The sequence below is a fragment of the Wyeomyia smithii genome, chromosome 1 (assembly GCF_029784165.1).
Source record: "Wyeomyia smithii strain HCP4-BCI-WySm-NY-G18 chromosome 1, ASM2978416v1, whole genome shotgun sequence".
In the NCBI taxonomy this organism is placed as follows: Eukaryota; Metazoa; Arthropoda; class Insecta; order Diptera; family Culicidae; genus Wyeomyia; species Wyeomyia smithii.
In genome coordinates this window covers 23100927-23118475 of record NC_073694.1, presented here as the reverse complement: position 1 = coordinate 23118475, position 17549 = coordinate 23100927, and the positions used below count along the sequence as shown (strand labels likewise).

At 43.2% G+C, this 17549-nt stretch overlaps 2 protein-coding genes across 2 annotated transcripts; both read right to left on the bottom strand.

Annotated features, from left to right (window-relative positions):
* Positions 1–16: 16 nt before the first annotated feature.
* Positions 17–17449, bottom strand: LOC129718927 (uncharacterized). Its single transcript, XM_055670167.1, has 5 exons — positions 16633–17449; positions 2535–2793; positions 2368–2472; positions 1855–2310; positions 17–1798 (listed from the first exon to the last, which is right to left on the bottom strand). Exons 2-5 carry the CDS (start codon positions 2653–2655, stop codon positions 1509–1511), a joined length of 972 nt encoding a protein of 323 aa, XP_055526142.1. The 5' UTR covers positions 2656–2793; positions 16633–17449; the 3' UTR covers positions 17–1508.
* Positions 4757–5881, bottom strand: LOC129716636 (uncharacterized). The gene has a single exon (XM_055666473.1). It carries the CDS (start codon positions 5879–5881, stop codon positions 4757–4759), a length of 1125 nt encoding a protein of 374 aa, XP_055522448.1.
* Positions 17450–17549: the final 100 nt, after the last annotated feature.

Here is a 17549-nt window from a genome sequence, read left to right as displayed (position 1 = left end):
GTAGCGGCAAAGTGTGTACTCTTCTCGGTCGGAGGCCGATTTATTAGCAGATAATCACAGTTCATGTCTACAGTAAATATATTCAGTTTTATTCTTTTTTTACTTTGCTTGCATTGAAGGTAGTCTTGTTGTGGACGGAAATCGATTCGGAATATCGGCTAAAATATGCACATTCGATGCAGCTGATAAGTTTAGTCCCTTAAGTGGAATCAAATTCAAACTAATCACACTTTCCGAGTGCACATTAGGAATACCATTTTAGCTTGGTAAATATGCGATTAGAGTTACAAAATGCTGATCGTTTGTAAGTTGCAATACTCTAGTTTAAAAAAGGTGAACTGCTGCTGCTGCTCCTATTCTCAAAATAAATACGTTCAGTATTACTATTTGTGCAGTGAATGTTACTGTTTCGAGAAAAAAAACTTCTGATTTAAAATTGAGTTACCTAACTCGAAGCATTTCCTGTTGAAGGTGATGCAGGTATGTGTGATTATCTGTTTCAAAAAACTGCTTGGAACAGTCGTTCGTGAAAGTTTTGGTTTAGCAAATAGTTTTGTACTTCGAGAGAGAAAAAAAATCACAAACGACAACCAATAGAACAGTACTAAACCGATATTTGCGCTCAACTAAAACTAATCAACAAGGTACAACAGGTATGACGCCTTAATTAAATAATCGATATAATTTGCTAGAAATCAACCATTAAAATCGAAGCTATTAGAAAATTCAAAACAGCTGCGTTCTCAAAGAACTGCGTGTGAAGTGTCCTAATATGTGCGTTTGTGTACTTGTGCTCGCGTGCTTGTGTATGAAATAGTGAGCAATTTTTTTCGCTTAATCAAATAAAAAAAAAGCTTTCTAAAAAGAAACGGAAGACTACATCGAAAAAAGTTTTCTAAGATTAATGTTATTAAAATACATATTCTGCAGTGCGACGCGCATACTCAGAAAAAGTTTTAGTTTGTACAACATGGTTTGTCAATGGTTTCACTGAAACTATTGCATACTTAAACGTCTAGAAAGTGTATCCTAAATGCGATTTCGCACGTTGATGCGAAATACGCGCTGTAGTTACTGTTACTGTAGAAAATGCTTTAAAATGCGATGATCCAGATCTAGACGATAGAAACCGGTGCCAATGGAAAAGCTGACTCACATTTCAAAGCAAACACCACAGTATTAGAAAAGCCAATCAACAAGTGTTGACATTTCATTAGGTGCAATTTCTACAGCCTTCAGCATCTCACGGTCGGTCCGTCATCCATCAATGAAATCTTCTATCGCGAAGAAATTCAAAACCACCCCGTTTCCACTGCACGTTTCATTCGTCTAGATCTAGATTAAAGATCATATATGTATACTAATAATTCGACCGATGACTTTAGTAGCTACTAGTACAGTCGTTGCAAACGATCAAATCTAGACGTGAATACAAACGGACGTATTGTGGAAAAAGTACTAAATCATAAACTCACTTGGTCCCCGTGTTGCCCCCCGTCGCCGGGCGTTCAAACCTCCGTGTCATGCGTTTGGATGCGTACCTTTTTCACGCTGCCGCTCCGCGTCAACCGGGGAGACTGGCCGGATCCGGAGAAGCCCGGATTTTGGATCCCCAGCGTGTCGGTGCTGCCCTCGGGTGGCCGTGGTTTTTTCAGACTGGACCGCAGCGGGGTCCGATTGGTGCTGACAGTCGAACTGGACATCGACGTCAGGGTGGTGTTCATCGATTGAACACTACCGCTGACGGTAGCGCTGCTACCGGTGTACGGCCGGCCAGACGAATCCGTTACCGATATTCCTGCAAAGCAAAACCAAGCTAAAGCTAATGATACATTTGTGGCCAATGCAACATACCAACTCGACTGTTTCGGCCCCGCGGGGTGTCCCTGTACCCAGGATTCACGACGGTCGTCGGTGTGGACCTCCCACTGTTGCTGTAACCCGAAACTGTAGGAAGCAATGTCGGGTCGCCATCCGGTTTCCGAGCCAGAATAATGTCGTACACTGCCAGGACGGCAAGCAGTAGGGAGAGACTCACGACCACCAGCTGCAGATAGAAGGACGCCCCACGGGACACCTCGAAATCACCACGACCACTGTCAACAGTCACCGCGAACAGAATGGTACCGATCAGGGACAAAGCGGCACCCACTACGGCCAAAAAAAGCTTCAAAACGACTAGACTAGAATAACGCAGAACCACCTTCTCCCGGGAAGAGATCATCGCAATCTGCAGTATGCACAGCACGCAGTAGATCCCGAATGCTATGCAGGCGAATGTGGCCAACAAGCCGGACACAAAAATGGCATCTAGGAAAGAAAAAAAAAGTGAATTAATCTGTCTATCCTATAGCTTCACTGTCCTACGTGACGGTCTAAAGTGTGACACCTCGGGACCACATTTTTCCCGGTAGCTGTACGTCAGCTGACGGCAAAGCTTCCACGGTCCAAAGTAACCCTGATCATCGAAGCCTACAAAAAAAGTCCGTTAGTCGTTCGAAATTATTAGAACAACACTGGATGGCTGGACTTACCGCCGTAGCTTCGAAAGCGGGCCCACACCGGCAGACCGACGGCGGTGGCACTTAGCGCAAAGCACGCGAATCCCAGACAGGTCACGATGGCAGCATATAAACTGGGCGCAATTACTGCCATAGTACCTCCGCATTATTCCTACCTACGTGGTGGACGCCGCCGGCTGCAGGGGGAGAGGAGGGAGGGTATGCCGAACGGACGACGATAAGGCTGGCTTTGGTGCCACGTGGTCTCTGTGCTCCCGTTGATTCCGTGTTGCTATTTGTGGGAGAAGGAAAAAAACGTCATAAAAATTAATGTCATATGTTGCGGTTATGTGGTTTATTTCGGAATGCATTAATTATTTAATATTTTTTCAGAGTGAGTTCAAGTATGAGTTTTTTTTAGTTTCTCGGAGAAAATATGCAGTCGACATAAGGTTCTATTGCAGAGGTGGTAGCGACTGAGGGACTCGAACACATGAAATTTAGAGACCAAATGCCTAAAAAAAAGGCCAAAGGCTGAATCAAAAAGAAATCATAAAAAAAATTATAGAAATGAAAATGTTTCCACTGCAGGTTCCTTCGGGGCATTTGGGCGGGTTCGTTCCTGGAGATCCTGGAAATCCTGGAGATAGTCACACGCTTTATTTTCATGCAAAAATGTAAAAGTCCCCTACTACAGGTCCCTTCCCCACGCTCGACGCCTGGGTTCGAATCCCACCGCCGACATAGGTGTCGATGGTTGTGAGGTGGCGTGATCCACTCACAACCAACCCAACTAGTCTAGATTCAATCCTAGCCGGCACCGGGAGATTTTCTGAGGCGAAAAATATCTGGGATCACGCCTTCCATCGCATGAGGAAGTAAAGCCGTTGGCGCCGGTCCGTTAATAAAACGGGTCGTGAGTTAGGGACCTGGGTGTGGAGTCGCCTCCCTGGGCGTCGGTAGTTGGCCACAACAGTGGCGGAAATAGACCGACGGAAAATAAGCTAGAATAAAAAAAAAAATACAGGTCCCTTCTGGGGACTTTCGGATGAAAAATCGCCTGCTTGATGCAGTACACCGCTGAGCTATTCGACATCATTTGAGATAGTGATGCAATAGCCGTTAAGGCTTTCTTACAGACATAGTTGACGTGGCTCGTGAAGGTAAGCTTGTCTTCAACTATAACCCTCAGATCGCAGTGTGTAGCCGTCAGCTCGACCTCTGCGGTCGATTCGCCATATGTCGTCCGCAAAACGGACGATCACAATCCATACAGGGAACTTAAGCCTTAACACTCCGTCGTACATGACATTTCACAACACCGGACCCAACACGGTACTCCTGCGGTGATTGGGGCGCACTTTTGACCCTCCTACGTGTTGTAAACTCGTACTTAAAGTGACATGGATGCACTTAAGCGCGAGCGGCATGGAAACCCAGGTAACTCTATTGAACGCCTTCTTCACGACAAGCGTGATGCAACAGCGAATGCCTCTTCTTTTACGCTGGAACGCTGGCCACCTCCGCCGTCTTGGTGACGGAGAGCATAGCATCCAGTATAGACCTACCTTTCCGGAAGCTGAACTGGTTACTTGCCAGACCGTTTTAAAACCCTCTGTGTACTTCACCAGTCTGTTGAGGATAATCCTCTCAAAAAGCTTGCCGGCAGTATCCTGCAGTTTCCCAGTTGTTCGGATCGGAATTCAATTTCGGTGGACTGTATCGGAAGACCTTTGGGTGTCGGGAATCGTAGCGGTTGTACGGTGGAGGAACTCGGTTGGTCGTACTTATTTCGGATTCGGAAAGTTAAACAGGAACTAATTTTAACACTGTTACCTTTATTGCACTGTAATCACAACTACTCAACTTCTAATAACACTACTTCTAATAACACTTTACTTATGCTTTCGTAGTTCTTGTCGCTTGTAAACACTTCAGAAAAATACTGAACTCATTGGCGTCGATCGGGTCCCTTTTATAGCACGGATGGTTCTTTTTGCGAATCTTCTAGAACTCCAAACAAAAGGATGTTGTTTACATCAAATCGTTTCCATTGTTTTCGCTTCTTCCTTTTTTACTCATTTGTTTACTACAGTGTTTTGTTTTCGTGGTGACGCTCGAATGTTCTCGTGATCGAATGTTCGCGAAATTTCTGATGCGATGTTGATCATGACGTAACACATTTGAGGCTGATACAGTAATTCTTGCGGGTTACGCAACATACTCCGGCCGGGTTGCAACGTTAAGTTCAAATATTATGCTGATTTTTTGCGTAAGCGTTGATTAACTTCTATGGGTAGAATTGATAACTTCGTGATGGGACGTCTGTAGACGCTTCCTTCGCTTAGGATGTCCACAGCTCGAACTAAACCATCTGGACCGGGATGTACAGCTGTCACACGGCCTAGTTTCGACATTAATGGGGGCCGAGCCTTGTCGTGTAGTAGAACCACCATACTTGGTCTTACGTTGTCAATCGTCATCCAATTTTTCTTTCGAGGTTGCAAACTCATAAGGTAGTCTTTAGACCACGCTCGCCAGAAATGTTCACGCATAAGCTGACAATGTTGCCAGCGGAAGAGTCGGTTGATTTTGACCTCGTTATAGGATGGTTCTGGAATCGCATTCATAGGACGTCCAATCAGGAAATGTGCCGGAGTGATTACCTCAGGATCAGCAGGATGATTTGATACAGCAAACAATGGACGAGAATTCAAAATTGCTTCGATTTCGCATAAGGTTGTAGTCATTTCCTCGAATGTTAGCACTGCGTTTCCAATAACTCGTTTCAGGTTCCTCCTCGTCGATTTCACGGCTGCTTCCCAGAGTCCTCCAAACTCTGGAGCGTCTGGCGGAATAAAGTTCCACTTTATTTCCTTCGTTTGACAAAACTGGACGATGCGATCGATTTCGGTTTCTTGGCGAAACAATTCATAGAGGTGATGTAGTTCATGTTTAGCCCCATGAAAATTTGTTGCGTTTGTCGGAATGGATTTCAGTTGGAATTCCTCTTCGACTGACGTCGCGATGAAGGCCTCTGTTGTCAAGTCGGAGACTAACTCCAAATGAATAGCCTTAGTTGAAAGACACACAAACACTGCAATGTATGCCTTGATTGTTTTTGGTCGATAGGTGCCTTGCTTTACTATGATAGGTCCAGCGTAGTCTACTCCCACGATGCTGAATATTGGCGAAGGAGTAACTCGTTGCTTTGGTAACTGACCCATTAGTTGTATTTCGTTGGACGGATTCACTTTGAAACACTTCACACACGATCTGGTTACATTTCGTACTGTCGCCCGTGCATTAGTCAGCCAGAAACGTTGACGAATTGCTGCTAGCAATCCTGTGGGACCAACATGGAGCTGCTCAATATGCATTGTCCGGATGAGCAGCTTAGTATCAGAGTTGGTATGCGGCAAAATTTACTAGACGTGGAATCGAACACTGCTTCAAATGATGTAGGTGTTGTCGTAGCTTGTTCCATTGATGAGCGATTTGCTGGTTGATGCGCCACAACTGCTGTACCAACAGCTTGGCGAGAACAATGGTTGGTGAATATAATCCAAGTGGGTCGAATAGCCTTGCTACCTCGGAGTAAATGCGTCTTTTTGTCCACTGTAAGCTGGCGTCTCTGAACGAATCCATGCTTCCAGCGAGAAACAGTTCATCTGTTGTAGGGTCCCATAACAAACCGAGGACCTTTATCACCTGGTTGATGTTGTTATCCTCCAATGGCTGTAAAGTTTCTTGTTCCTCAGTCGGAATATGATCTAAAAATGCTTTCGAATTGGAGCACCATTTGTGGATTGGAAAACCTCCCTTTTGTAACAGTGCTTTGAGCTGACGTTGCGCTTCTAATGCTTCATTTAATGAATTTGTGCCAGTCACAACGTCGTCGACATAAAAGTCGTTCTTGACGATTCTTGCTGCTATGGGAAACGTTTCGGCTTCATCATTGGCTAATTGAAGCAAGCTTTGAGTGGCTTGATAAGGGGCAGAAGCTGTTCCGTAAGTGACCGTTGTCAATTCTAGAACCTTCAAATCTTCGGTTGGCGATTCTCTCCAAAATATCCTTTGATAATGGGTGTCGTCCTTGAGTGTCTGCTCCCAATGCTTACGGGTTGATTTGTCGAACGCTGCTGTTAGAAGGTATACTACGATCAGTTCACATACACCAGTTAATTGCTGGCCAAGATACTCCAAGCTTTGCACATTCTTGGTGCATACATCAAGAATATTCCGTAGTTCCTTGCTAGAATCGAACGTCATCCTTTTAAATGACAGTAAACCTTGGATGTGCGTCTCTACAATCACTCTCGTGTTTTCAAACCCTTCGGTGAGAATCTTCCATGCTAGCTCGTAGTTTCCCTCGTTGATAACCTTCGCATCTAATATTCCTGCAGCCGCTCCTGTTAATGCTTTGTCTAGGTGGTACAGCTTTACAGCGTCGGAATCGCGGGATTGTGCCATCACATCCATGAAAATGGCTTTGAATTTTGGCCAATTTGTGTATTCACCATCGAAGACAGGAATCGGAGCCTTCAACGGTTGCTGCTGCAGAATGACTTGCGACGGCTTGGTATTTTCTTGCTTGATGATGAGTGACTCGACCTGAGCGGATGTCCAATCGTAGAGTTTTTCGAATCGTACATATGCTGCTTCATGCTCTGCGATTTGTTCTTCTGGTATTATAGCAATGATTTGGCTATGAAAACCAGAAAACTGCGTACACGGCTTCCAACTTCTTGGCTTCAACCCTGAGTTGCGGCAAGCCAAGCTCGATATCCTTAACGGCGTTGTAGATGCGAACCAGTTTCGACATAACTTGATCACGTTGTCGGGAAAGTGAAAGTTGCTTCGTAGTTTGCTTATCAGCAGCTGCGGGTTGATTCATTTTCACGGTATGCTGAACCTCATCATCTGGAAATCCCCTGAAGATGTCAGATTCGTCGGATTTCCTCGGCTGAACGGGTGTTCGTTGGGTTGCCATATCGACTGCGGTCGTCGATCGTTCCTCTGCGTACTTGGAAATGCACCAAAAATCGATCTATCCGGTTCGAAGGACCAATGTTCGGATCGGAATTCAATTTCGGTGGACTGTATCGGAAGACCTTTGGGTGTCGGGAATCGTAGCGGTTGTACGGTGGAGGAACTCGGTTGGTCGTACTTATTTCGGATTCGGAAAGTTAAACAGGAACTAATTTCAACACTGTTATCTTTATTGCACTGTAATCACAACTACTCAACTTTCACTAGCTTCTAATAACACTTTACTTATGCTTTCGTAGTTCTTGTCGCTTGTAAACACTTTAGAAAAATACTGAACTCATTGGCGTCGATCAGGTCCCTTTTATAGCACGGATGGTTCTTTTTGCGAATCTTCTAGAACTCCAAACAAAAGAAGTTGTTTACATCAAATCGTTTCCATTGTTTTCACTTCTCCCTTTTTCACTCATTTGTTCACTACAGTGTTTTGTTTTCGTGGTGACGCTCGAATGTTCTCGTGATCGAATGTTCGCGAAATTTCTGATGCGATGTTGATCATGACGTAACACATTTGAGGCTGATACAGTAATTCTTGCGGGTTACGCAACACCAGCCTTCGGCAAGAGGACTAATTTCTGTCGCTCTCACCACTCCGCCAAAAGGGCAGCCATCCAGGCACTTCTGCTTGACTACCCGGAACAGCCCGGGGGCCAGTTATAGCCATTCTGATTACCAAGTTTCGGGTTCCATTTAGTCCCGGCGTCTTGCTCGCCGTTAAGGACTTGGCAATTACAATGAGTTCCTCATTCGTAACTCTTGCCACCTCCTCCACCACGACGTCTGTGTCTGAAAAACTGGAACGTCGAACGTGAGAATGGACTGCCGGAGGCCAAGGACTCGGATCGTGGCGTGGAAAAAGTCCTTCGACGATACGCTCTAGCATCGCTGGTGATCGCTCTGCAGGCGCTAACACGTTTCAGGTCTAGGTCATTACGATCCTGCAGACGTTACCCTACGGATTCGTATTGGCACTCGCGCATAGCCTATCAAAACAAGCCCTCCTGTTCGTCTTAATCTGCACGGCACTCTATTCTAAGTTCCTCGGTTCGCGCGCGTTGCATCCTCGTTGGTCCTCTATCGCATCTCCACCAGTAAACCGGTGGCTTTCCATTCCTAGGTCCTAGACATGACATGGTAAGTATTCGGGTGGAACCAACTGCCTCCCTCGAGCTATCTTTTTGTTGCCACCTAATATCTAATACTTCGGCATCGGAATGCGATGTCCTCCACCCGCGGATGGTTGGAGTGTTGGCTCTACCCGTCTCATGCCGCCTCACGTTGTGATTAACACTAAGCAAACCGACTGATGAGCTGTGCCAAAGCTCACAGCTGCTTCGTACAACGACTTCTCCCCTCAACAACCCAAGCAGTTGCTGAGCCGCGCAGCAGTGCTTCAGGATCAGTTGTGTCTCCCTTACGTCCGTGACTTAGTAGCCGGTTTACCTGCTGGGCACCTCGGACCTCCCTTACTTTTAGCGCAATCCGATCCGTCTTCCGTCTGGTTTGTACAGTTCGTAAACACGAATAGCGGCGCAAAGCGATTCACCTTGCCATGGGTAAATTTAAATGTACAACCCTAAGTAGAGCTGAATATTTACCCACGCCAAGACAAATTGCTTCGCGATGCTATTCGTGCTTACTACGGTATCGGCCCAACAGTCTCTCCCACACCGAGGTTCGAACATCCCACGACTGCCATCGTAGCATCGTACCTCAAGACCGAGTAGGGGACAAGCGATCTTGCAAATCTTGCATCGATTATTTTAAATGTAGTTTTCAATAATTAATCCCAAATCTGAAGGCTTAAAATTCTGATCATAAATTCTAAATTTCAAATTTAGAATTTGAATCCAAAATCCGATACCTGGATTTTAGAGTCTAAAATTTGAAACCTATGATCAAAAATAAAAAATTTAGATCTAAAATCTAATATTCAACATCTCAAACCTAAAATCGAAAATTAGAGTCGAGACATAAAATTAAAAGAAATTACTTAAAGCAGAACTGAATACTTATTGAAAGCGTACTTTTTTCGGCCTCCAGAAGCTCTTTTCGCCTTTTCGATCGCATTTAGATACTGTTTATCTTTTTGGATGTCCTATGATTTGTTTCTTTGCCAGCAATTTGGAATCATTTCATTTACTGCCCCTTCTACACAAGCTTGGTGAAATTTCGACCATTTATGCTACGGCATCAGCACTATTTCGATTGGATCCCAGGCAAGCGTTCTACAGTTTACCAATTACTGCTAGGCTGATGGCTATTATTAAAACTTTCTCTGTAAAATATAACAAACATATTTTCACTCAAATCTGCCAATAGTTGTCACTATTCGCTTACCTGTGTGAAATTAAGGCGCCTATTTTTCCCAGCATCGGTGTTCGGTTGAGAGAAGTGATTTCGACAGTGACGGAACGCGAAAGTGCATCCGTTTAACACTATTTAATACAAAATGTGCGACATTTGCAAACAAACCACACGTTGCCTAAGCGACCGTCCGGTTTGCTCGGCAGACCCAACCCAAAGAGTATGAACCTAATTGGTTGCACATGTGACACAGCAAACGGGGTTACTAAGATCACCGCATGCTAGTAAGTACACTTATTTTTCGACGATTTATGACTTCTTTGATGGGCGCACGTTCTTGTGTGGGGCGTGTAACCGTTTCACAATCATCCTGAAGACGACATCCGGTAATGGAAAATAAGAAAAAAAATTCAGGTACAGCTGAGTGAACCACGCCCGTTTCCATCCATGGCCCATGGCCCAACTTCGGGCTGTTTACGCAACAAATTAAGAACACACCACAAATGCTTCTTCTCCCCGATAAGCACAGCGGAACGTTTGGTTTGGGCGTGGGCCCAAAACGCATCCAAATGCAATGCGGTTACATTGCATGCGGTCACGCTAAATGTGCTAAAAGCGAAAGCTTATCGCTAGTAAAGAAAAGGGCGCAGACCAGGTACTAGATCCGTGACGGTAACAAAAACTCTGAAGGAAGAAAAGGTAACCTTTTCTTTGTTCGTGAATGTTTACATTACTAACAACCTTATGTTTGATTTTGAAATAATGAACTCTCACAACGCTAAGCTTAGCGTCACTTTTGAGTTCATGTTACAACAAATTAAAACCTTAAAGTTTTTTTTATCTGTTTGGTCTTTTTATAAGAAACATCTTAGAAACAGGTCATTTTTAAAGGTTCTTGTTTTTTTTTTATGGGTAACTAATCTTTTTGTCTGTTTCTACTTAATGTTTGAGTATTTATAGTTTTCCACGATTTCAAGTTTTCATTTTTCGATTTTGGTGAAATAACATTTATTTCTCTTTTAAAAAATAGACCAGAACTCAAGAGTCTAGCTAAAAATAAGAAACTTTTCTATTTTGAAATGTTTTATCAACTATTAATCTAGCTAATCTTATACTAACATTTCGATCTGCAAAAAAGATATTTCCAAACGTGACTGACGTCAGTTGCAATGACAAATTCCAACGTGTCTCACTTGCGCAATAAGATCAAGATCACACGATATATAGTATTACACAAGAAGATCACACCCCATCGATGATGGTTCGGGCGCAGTCTCCTAGCAGAGACAAAAAAACCAAAGGCAACTCACCGATCAGCAACAACATCTATAGATTGAATAATGTTCTACCTCCGTGAACGATTTGATTAGCCCACAATGACAGTTTGATTGTTTTTATTGTTGCTCACAGTCCGTTGCAATAAATTGCTTTGAACTTCGAGCTGCTGCTGCTGCTGCTGCTGTACAAATTGGTGCGCACGGATCACTTTTTTGTGTGTATTTGATGATGGAAAAAAGATAAAGGATTTTATTCATTCATGTCCAACCTGTGGGAATGTTATAAATAAAAATTCAAAACATCTATAAAAAAAATGTTTACACGCATGGTAAACGCAGACCACGTTCATGTCACTTTCTCATTTGAAGTGGCCAATGGGCGGCACTATGGGGTATTCAAATATGCTGTCATATTTGTAGATTCAGCCGCAGTCTCCAAATATCACACACAAAAAAAAAACTCGATAAACATAATGCAGTGGAAAAAAAGTAAAAATAGAAGAGAGAGGAAAAAAATAAAACGGACGGCTGTTGTTTGATGTGTAATTTTTTATTCAGCCAACAACGCGAGATCAACGGAAGAGGAGACTCAACTGCGGAGTAAGATAAAAATGAGAGAAGAGCAGCAACCGGACTGAACCGATCGCAAAGTACCTACTACAACCGGTACACACGCGTTCGCAAGAATGAAGAGGAATTACGGTATTAAATACCTCTCTCGGATGGTATATGTATACGCAAGGGAATAAAAAGCTATGACTCGCTGGCTGTCATTAACTTACGTGAATAATGCAGATCAACATGTGATGAATCAAGAGCTTAGCAATGGATTGCAACAGGTAGGTATCTATGCAGCTCAAACTAGCGACCGCATTAAAAGTTAAACGGCAAGAGTCAAGAGGAAGTTGCACCTGGGTTATAACGGCAGTGAATACATACGTACGAGTCGAGTCGTGCTTCCTCGCACATCGTAACCGGAGACACTTGTGCGTTTTTAGTTTTTTTTTTCATTTACTGGCGCATCTGTTTGCCATATCTTACCTTACTATCGGTCAGTTTAGCATACGCAACACACGGGTAAAAATAACACGACTAGGTGCCTCTGGCTAAGCCTTGCCCCGGTATCAAAAGTGGCGGCAGGTTGTGTGACAGACGACAGGCGGCGGACACATAACTTTGGAGCTATACCTAGTAGCGTGGCATAGCTAAACACTATGCAGGCGCAAATTTAAAACACCGCAACATGGTGGAATCAATTTGAACCAAAGATGGCCAGAACTCTTTCCTGGCATTTCGAAAAATGCTTAGGCCCCCCAAGTAACAGATGGGCAGCTGATCGAAATCAGTTCTTCCGAATCACGGGTTTCTTCTACAAGTGATCAGCTTGACTTTTTCAATTGATTGTGCACATTTTGAAATGTTCAGAAGAGTTTTGGTCTACTGAACTGTCTATCTACAAATCTGAATTATCGATCTAAAATTTACAGGCTCTTCTTTCACGCTTTCTTCACGATGCATTTTACACAATACCTTCTTGACAAAATACGTCTCTCTAATAACTGACCAGAACTTCTCCAGGGAATTAAAACAATATACAAACAAGCACGGATAAATAATACGCATATTCCTCAGGATCTCACCTGCGTCGCAATGTTACGCTAACGCACTCGATCCATGACAGTTTGTCTCCAGTTTCTTGAGTGCTCTACAATTCCGAGATCTTGCTCCACTTGGTTCAACCACCTAGCTCGTTGCGCGCCTCTACGTCTAGTACCAGTCGGCCATCATTTCTGCGAGGTTGTTGCCCGGCATTCTTACAACGTGTCCCGCCCATTATACCCTTCCAGCTTTGGCGAATTTCTGGGTACTGGGCTCGCCGTAGAGTTGCGCCAGCTCGTGGTTCATTCTTCGCCTCCATACGCCATCCTCACATACTCCGCCGAAGATGTTTCTAAGCACACGTCGTTCGAAAACGGCTAGTTTGTCAGACCTCAACTGCCGTTCTACGCATATTTGTCCCATGTTCCAAATCTTGCAAACGAGAAAAACGATGTTAAAGTTTAACAATGCTTTTACGCATTGCGCCAATGTGACAAATGCAGTCATGGATTTTTGAACAGTTTTATCTTGCATGTTTTCAATAAATTTAGTTGAATGTTTTGCGGTTTAACATTATTTTCCATAATAATACCCACTGGGACAATAATGCCGAGAAATTCGCCTTCCAATAGGTAACTTCTACGCATATCAGTCCCACCACCACGCCAATCGTGTTGTCTTTATAAGCAGGTGATGATAGTCGAGATAAAAGTTTAGTTAATTGGAAAAGTATCAGATGACTTACAGTTACAAAGGGGAATTGTTTTTTCAGATTGCTCATATTTGAACGTTGTAAGGCTTTCACCATTTTGGCTACACACGAAAGACAGTTCTTATAACTTTCAACTAGTATGAATCTCATGCGTTTATCTTCTTATGCTCGAAAAGGAAAGGCATTTAGATTACAAACCAGCACACAAGGTTTAGGTATTCCGAACAAAGATATGAAGCAAAGTGATTTTCGGTACCGAATTTCTGACACCCGTAATGTAACCAAACGTTGTGAGGAGAAGTTTTTATTGCTCTGTATTGCTCCCAAGTTGTTACTGCGGGAATTAGTGATTAGTGGGATCGATTAGAATAGAAAAAATCTAGTGGGACAAATATGTGTAGAAAATCATCGATGGGACAAACAGATTTGGTATGGTTTTTCAAGACTTTCGAAACAAACAATGTTATTTTCGAAAGTTTTTCGAAAATATACATGAAAATACACTCATTGGTGATAAAAAACGAAAATCGACCAAAAGTAACATGGGACAACTATGCGTAGAACGGCAGTCAACGTCTTGGGAGTCCGTAGTAGGTCCGACTTCAAGCTACAATACGTCTGCGGATTCCTGTGCTGCAGTTGTTGTCTGACGTTATCAATGATCAGAGGTGCACAAATTAGTCATTCACCTTGAACTCATCTCCGTCGATCAGTACGCTATCACCTATGCGAGCCCTATCGCCCTCGGTTCCTTCTACTAGCAGTTATTGGGTCTTCAACGTATCCACCTTCAATCCAACCTTTTCTTCTTCATGTTTCAGCTACTGTTTAGCAACCGCCTGGAACGACCTCCCGACAAGGTCCACGTCGTCAGCAAAGCAGATTAACCGACTGGATCTATTGAAGATCGTGTCCCACATGTTAAAGGCCGTTCCATAACACCTTCAAGCGCAATGTTGAACAGAAGGCAGGAAAGATCATCGCCTTATCGAAGTTCCTTGCGTGTTTCAAACGAGCTTGACACGCACCCGAAATTGATAACATCCCACAAACCTCCGTGCTAGCGGCGAGAGATGGCGGAAAATGATCGTTGAGAATCGTGATCGCTCGTTGACTCTTACATTCCAACTTGTCGTTTCTCTTGTATACTAGTCTACTGTATTCGTTTCTTGCTTGCCTCTTCTCGTCTAAAATCGTTTGACACTCTTCGTTAAACCAGCCGTTACGTCCAACTCTCAACGAGTCCAACAGCACTTTCCGCTGCGTTGTTAATGGCTGCTTTCACAGTAGTCCTGAGTCAAAAGTACATACTTGCTTACTTACTTACTTCAATGCACAGTGGTCCAATAAGGCAAAAAGTGGAACTTTACTCCATAGCGCCTTTCTACCTTCATCCTAGCTTAAAAGTGTCTTCGGAACAATTGTTTGTATGAATGACCCGCATAATCGCAAATTGTCAAAAAGTATGAAAAGTTTACTATACTGAAAATAAAAAAATTAACTTCTTTGTGTTAAAAGATAGAAGAAAAGTTTGTTCAGCAAAGTTATAAAAGATTCAAAAATATGAAACTTTGTTGAACAAATAAAAATCCTATCCTCTTTCGGTACAAAGTTATAAAGTATATTACATGGAACTTACTTAAAAGTTAGTTTTTTGTACTTAACTTTTGTTAGTTGCACGAAAAGTTTACACGAAAGTATTGTTCGGAGGAATTGTTAGGGCACACAAAGCACACATTTTGCCAAAGGTCATACATCTCCAGGACTTTTCCTTACAAAAAAAAAACGTGAAAAGTGCTGCACATGGACAGTTTTGTGCTGAAAATTTTTTTTCTTCAAGAATGTCCATTTCTAAATGTTCAGAAAAATTCATGCAACTCAATTGTCGATCCAAGAAAACTTAGGTTCAAAGAAATCCTAATGAAAATGAATTCAGATAATTCCATAAAAGTTACCACTTGACTACTTTTAATCAATTCTTGGCATTATTTGGATCAGTGGTTCCCAGCCGGGGGTCCGCGGCCGGCAAGGGGGCCTTGAGGTTCATCTAGGGGGACCGCGAAGCTCTTGGTAAATTTGACAAGTGATTAAAATTTCTTTCTACATATCTCTATGAGAGCGGATTTTCAACTCTTGTGCGTATTAAGGCCAAAACGTGGTACAAATTAGCGACTTGCAAGACGATTAAAGACTGCAAAACGCAGCCTCGTATTGAAAACTAGTATCTTAAATTTTATTGGGGGCCGTGGAGCTCTTTGTGTTTAGCAAAACGGGCCGCGGAACAAAAAAGTTGGGAACCACTGATTTACATACATCAATTTATGAAAAAATTTGCAACACTATTTTCAAACTTCAATATCCACAAAGAACAGGTAACCAATTTAATCGACTATTTTTGATTTTACTGAAACTTTGCATAGACGTTTCTATGAACAAGAGATGCCGTTTTGTGCTATTAGTTTAGTTTTTTGAAGCACGACTCATTTTTGAAAGGTTATTTAGAAATATTATTGAAAAAGTATTGATGATTACAAATATTTTTAGAGCCAAAACGGTTAGTTTGATCAGTATGACGTCTTCGGCAAAGCTGCAGATATAAATTTTGTCTGTCGGAAAAAATATACACTAAAAAAATTATTTTTTCTTTGAAAAAAAGTCCAAATAATAATTAAAAATTTGTCGAAAAAATAACTCTGTGTTATCTTGTGGCTAGATGTTGAGAATATTTTAAAAAAGCATTTTGACCACCAATTTTCAAATCGGTCCCACTGTGCGCAAGACCGATCGCTTCGTAAGTGCCGTCTTGGTGGGTGCGGATGGGCGACGTGGATTCCAGCCATCGTCAATTTAGGGAACCCTCGACGTCGTCGTCGTCATCTTCGCCGCCGTCCGTCCGTCCGTCCTACGATGCACGAAATATAGGTGAACGACGGGACGACCGTACAAAACGACGAACGACGAAGGTTGTAAATAGAACAATTAATTAACATCCACGGGGTTCGTGAAGGGCAGGCACTGTACCTAGCTAACACACGAAATGGGAATAGAAGGGAAAAAAACTAGCGACGAAGTCGGTTTCGCTCTTGCTGCAATCTTCCCATTCTGATCTAGTAACCTAGTTAACTTAGCATGCGGTGCACATTATTTTGCAGCGCCAACCACTAACTGAATGAATATGTTTACTTACCTAGAACTAGGTAAAATTAGCACTTCTTCTCAATGCGTTAGATTATTTCCCAATTTCCGCCTTGATGAACTTGCTGATTTGTTGTGTACATCGGCACGCATTACTCCATAACACCTGAATCAATTCGTGAGTTTAATCGATTCTATTTTTTCTGTTTCTACCACAATAATCATTATTCTGCACTTCTGATTTGTTGGTCACGCACGCACGGTTCCCATTTTATTACTTTATCGCACGCCCTTAATTTGATTTTCTGCTGTGTTTTTTGCACAGGTTCTTCAAGCGAAACTAGCACAAACGTCACACTGCTCCCTAGGTCCTGTGTTCACTACTATTTTGAATGAAATTCTTTCTCGTATTGTCACAAAGAAAAACACTACGCTTGTTTACTCCAGCTCGTAACTATAGCAAGCCCCCCATCCATGTTTCCACCACCCAGAACAAACTATCAAGCAATCCACACTCGCGTTCCCGGGGGAAACTGGGTTTGGCGAAATATGCAAACTAATACCGTACGGGACGGCAGTGAACGTCAGCAGCGGGGATGGGCGCTGGTTAAGTCTCCAAAACGCATCGAAGTGACACGCAGTAGCTGGAACACGAACGAACGAACGACGACGACGTCGCAAGCAAGTGCCTACTGTGTGCGCGCGTGAGTAATTTGAGACGCTGCGACGACGTCACGGGAGAACGAATCCGCGCGTAATTATTCGAACGGTAATACAAGGAGCAGCTCCCGGATTGTTTTTCGATCGCTACCTGCGGACAAAACACGATGGCTGCGGACTCGAGTGGGAATGGCAACTGAACCATTCATAACAACATCGCCACGCTAGAACTGGTATTTCAACTTTGGTTTGGGTGTAGGTACCACGAGCGGCGCGAGCGCTCTCGCACATTTGGTGCTCACTGGCTGG

Excerpts from the sequence above, each read along its gene's own strand:
- LOC129718927 (XM_055670167.1), bottom strand. The coding sequence starts at position 2,655 with ATGGCAGTAATTGCGCCCAGTTTATATGCTGCCATCGTGACCTGTCTG. Across the intron at positions 2,473-2,534 it reads CCGCTTTCGAAGCTACGGCG|GCTTCGATGATCAGGGTTAC; the intron begins GTAAGTCCAGCC and ends CTTTTTTTGTAG. Across the intron at positions 1,799-1,854 it reads GGGCCGAAACAGTCGAGTTG|GAATATCGGTAACGGATTCG; the intron begins GTATGTTGCATT and ends TTTGCTTTGCAG.
- LOC129716636 (XM_055666473.1), bottom strand. The coding sequence starts at position 5,881 with ATGCATATTGAGCAGCTCCATGTTGGTCCCACAGGATTGCTAGCAGCA.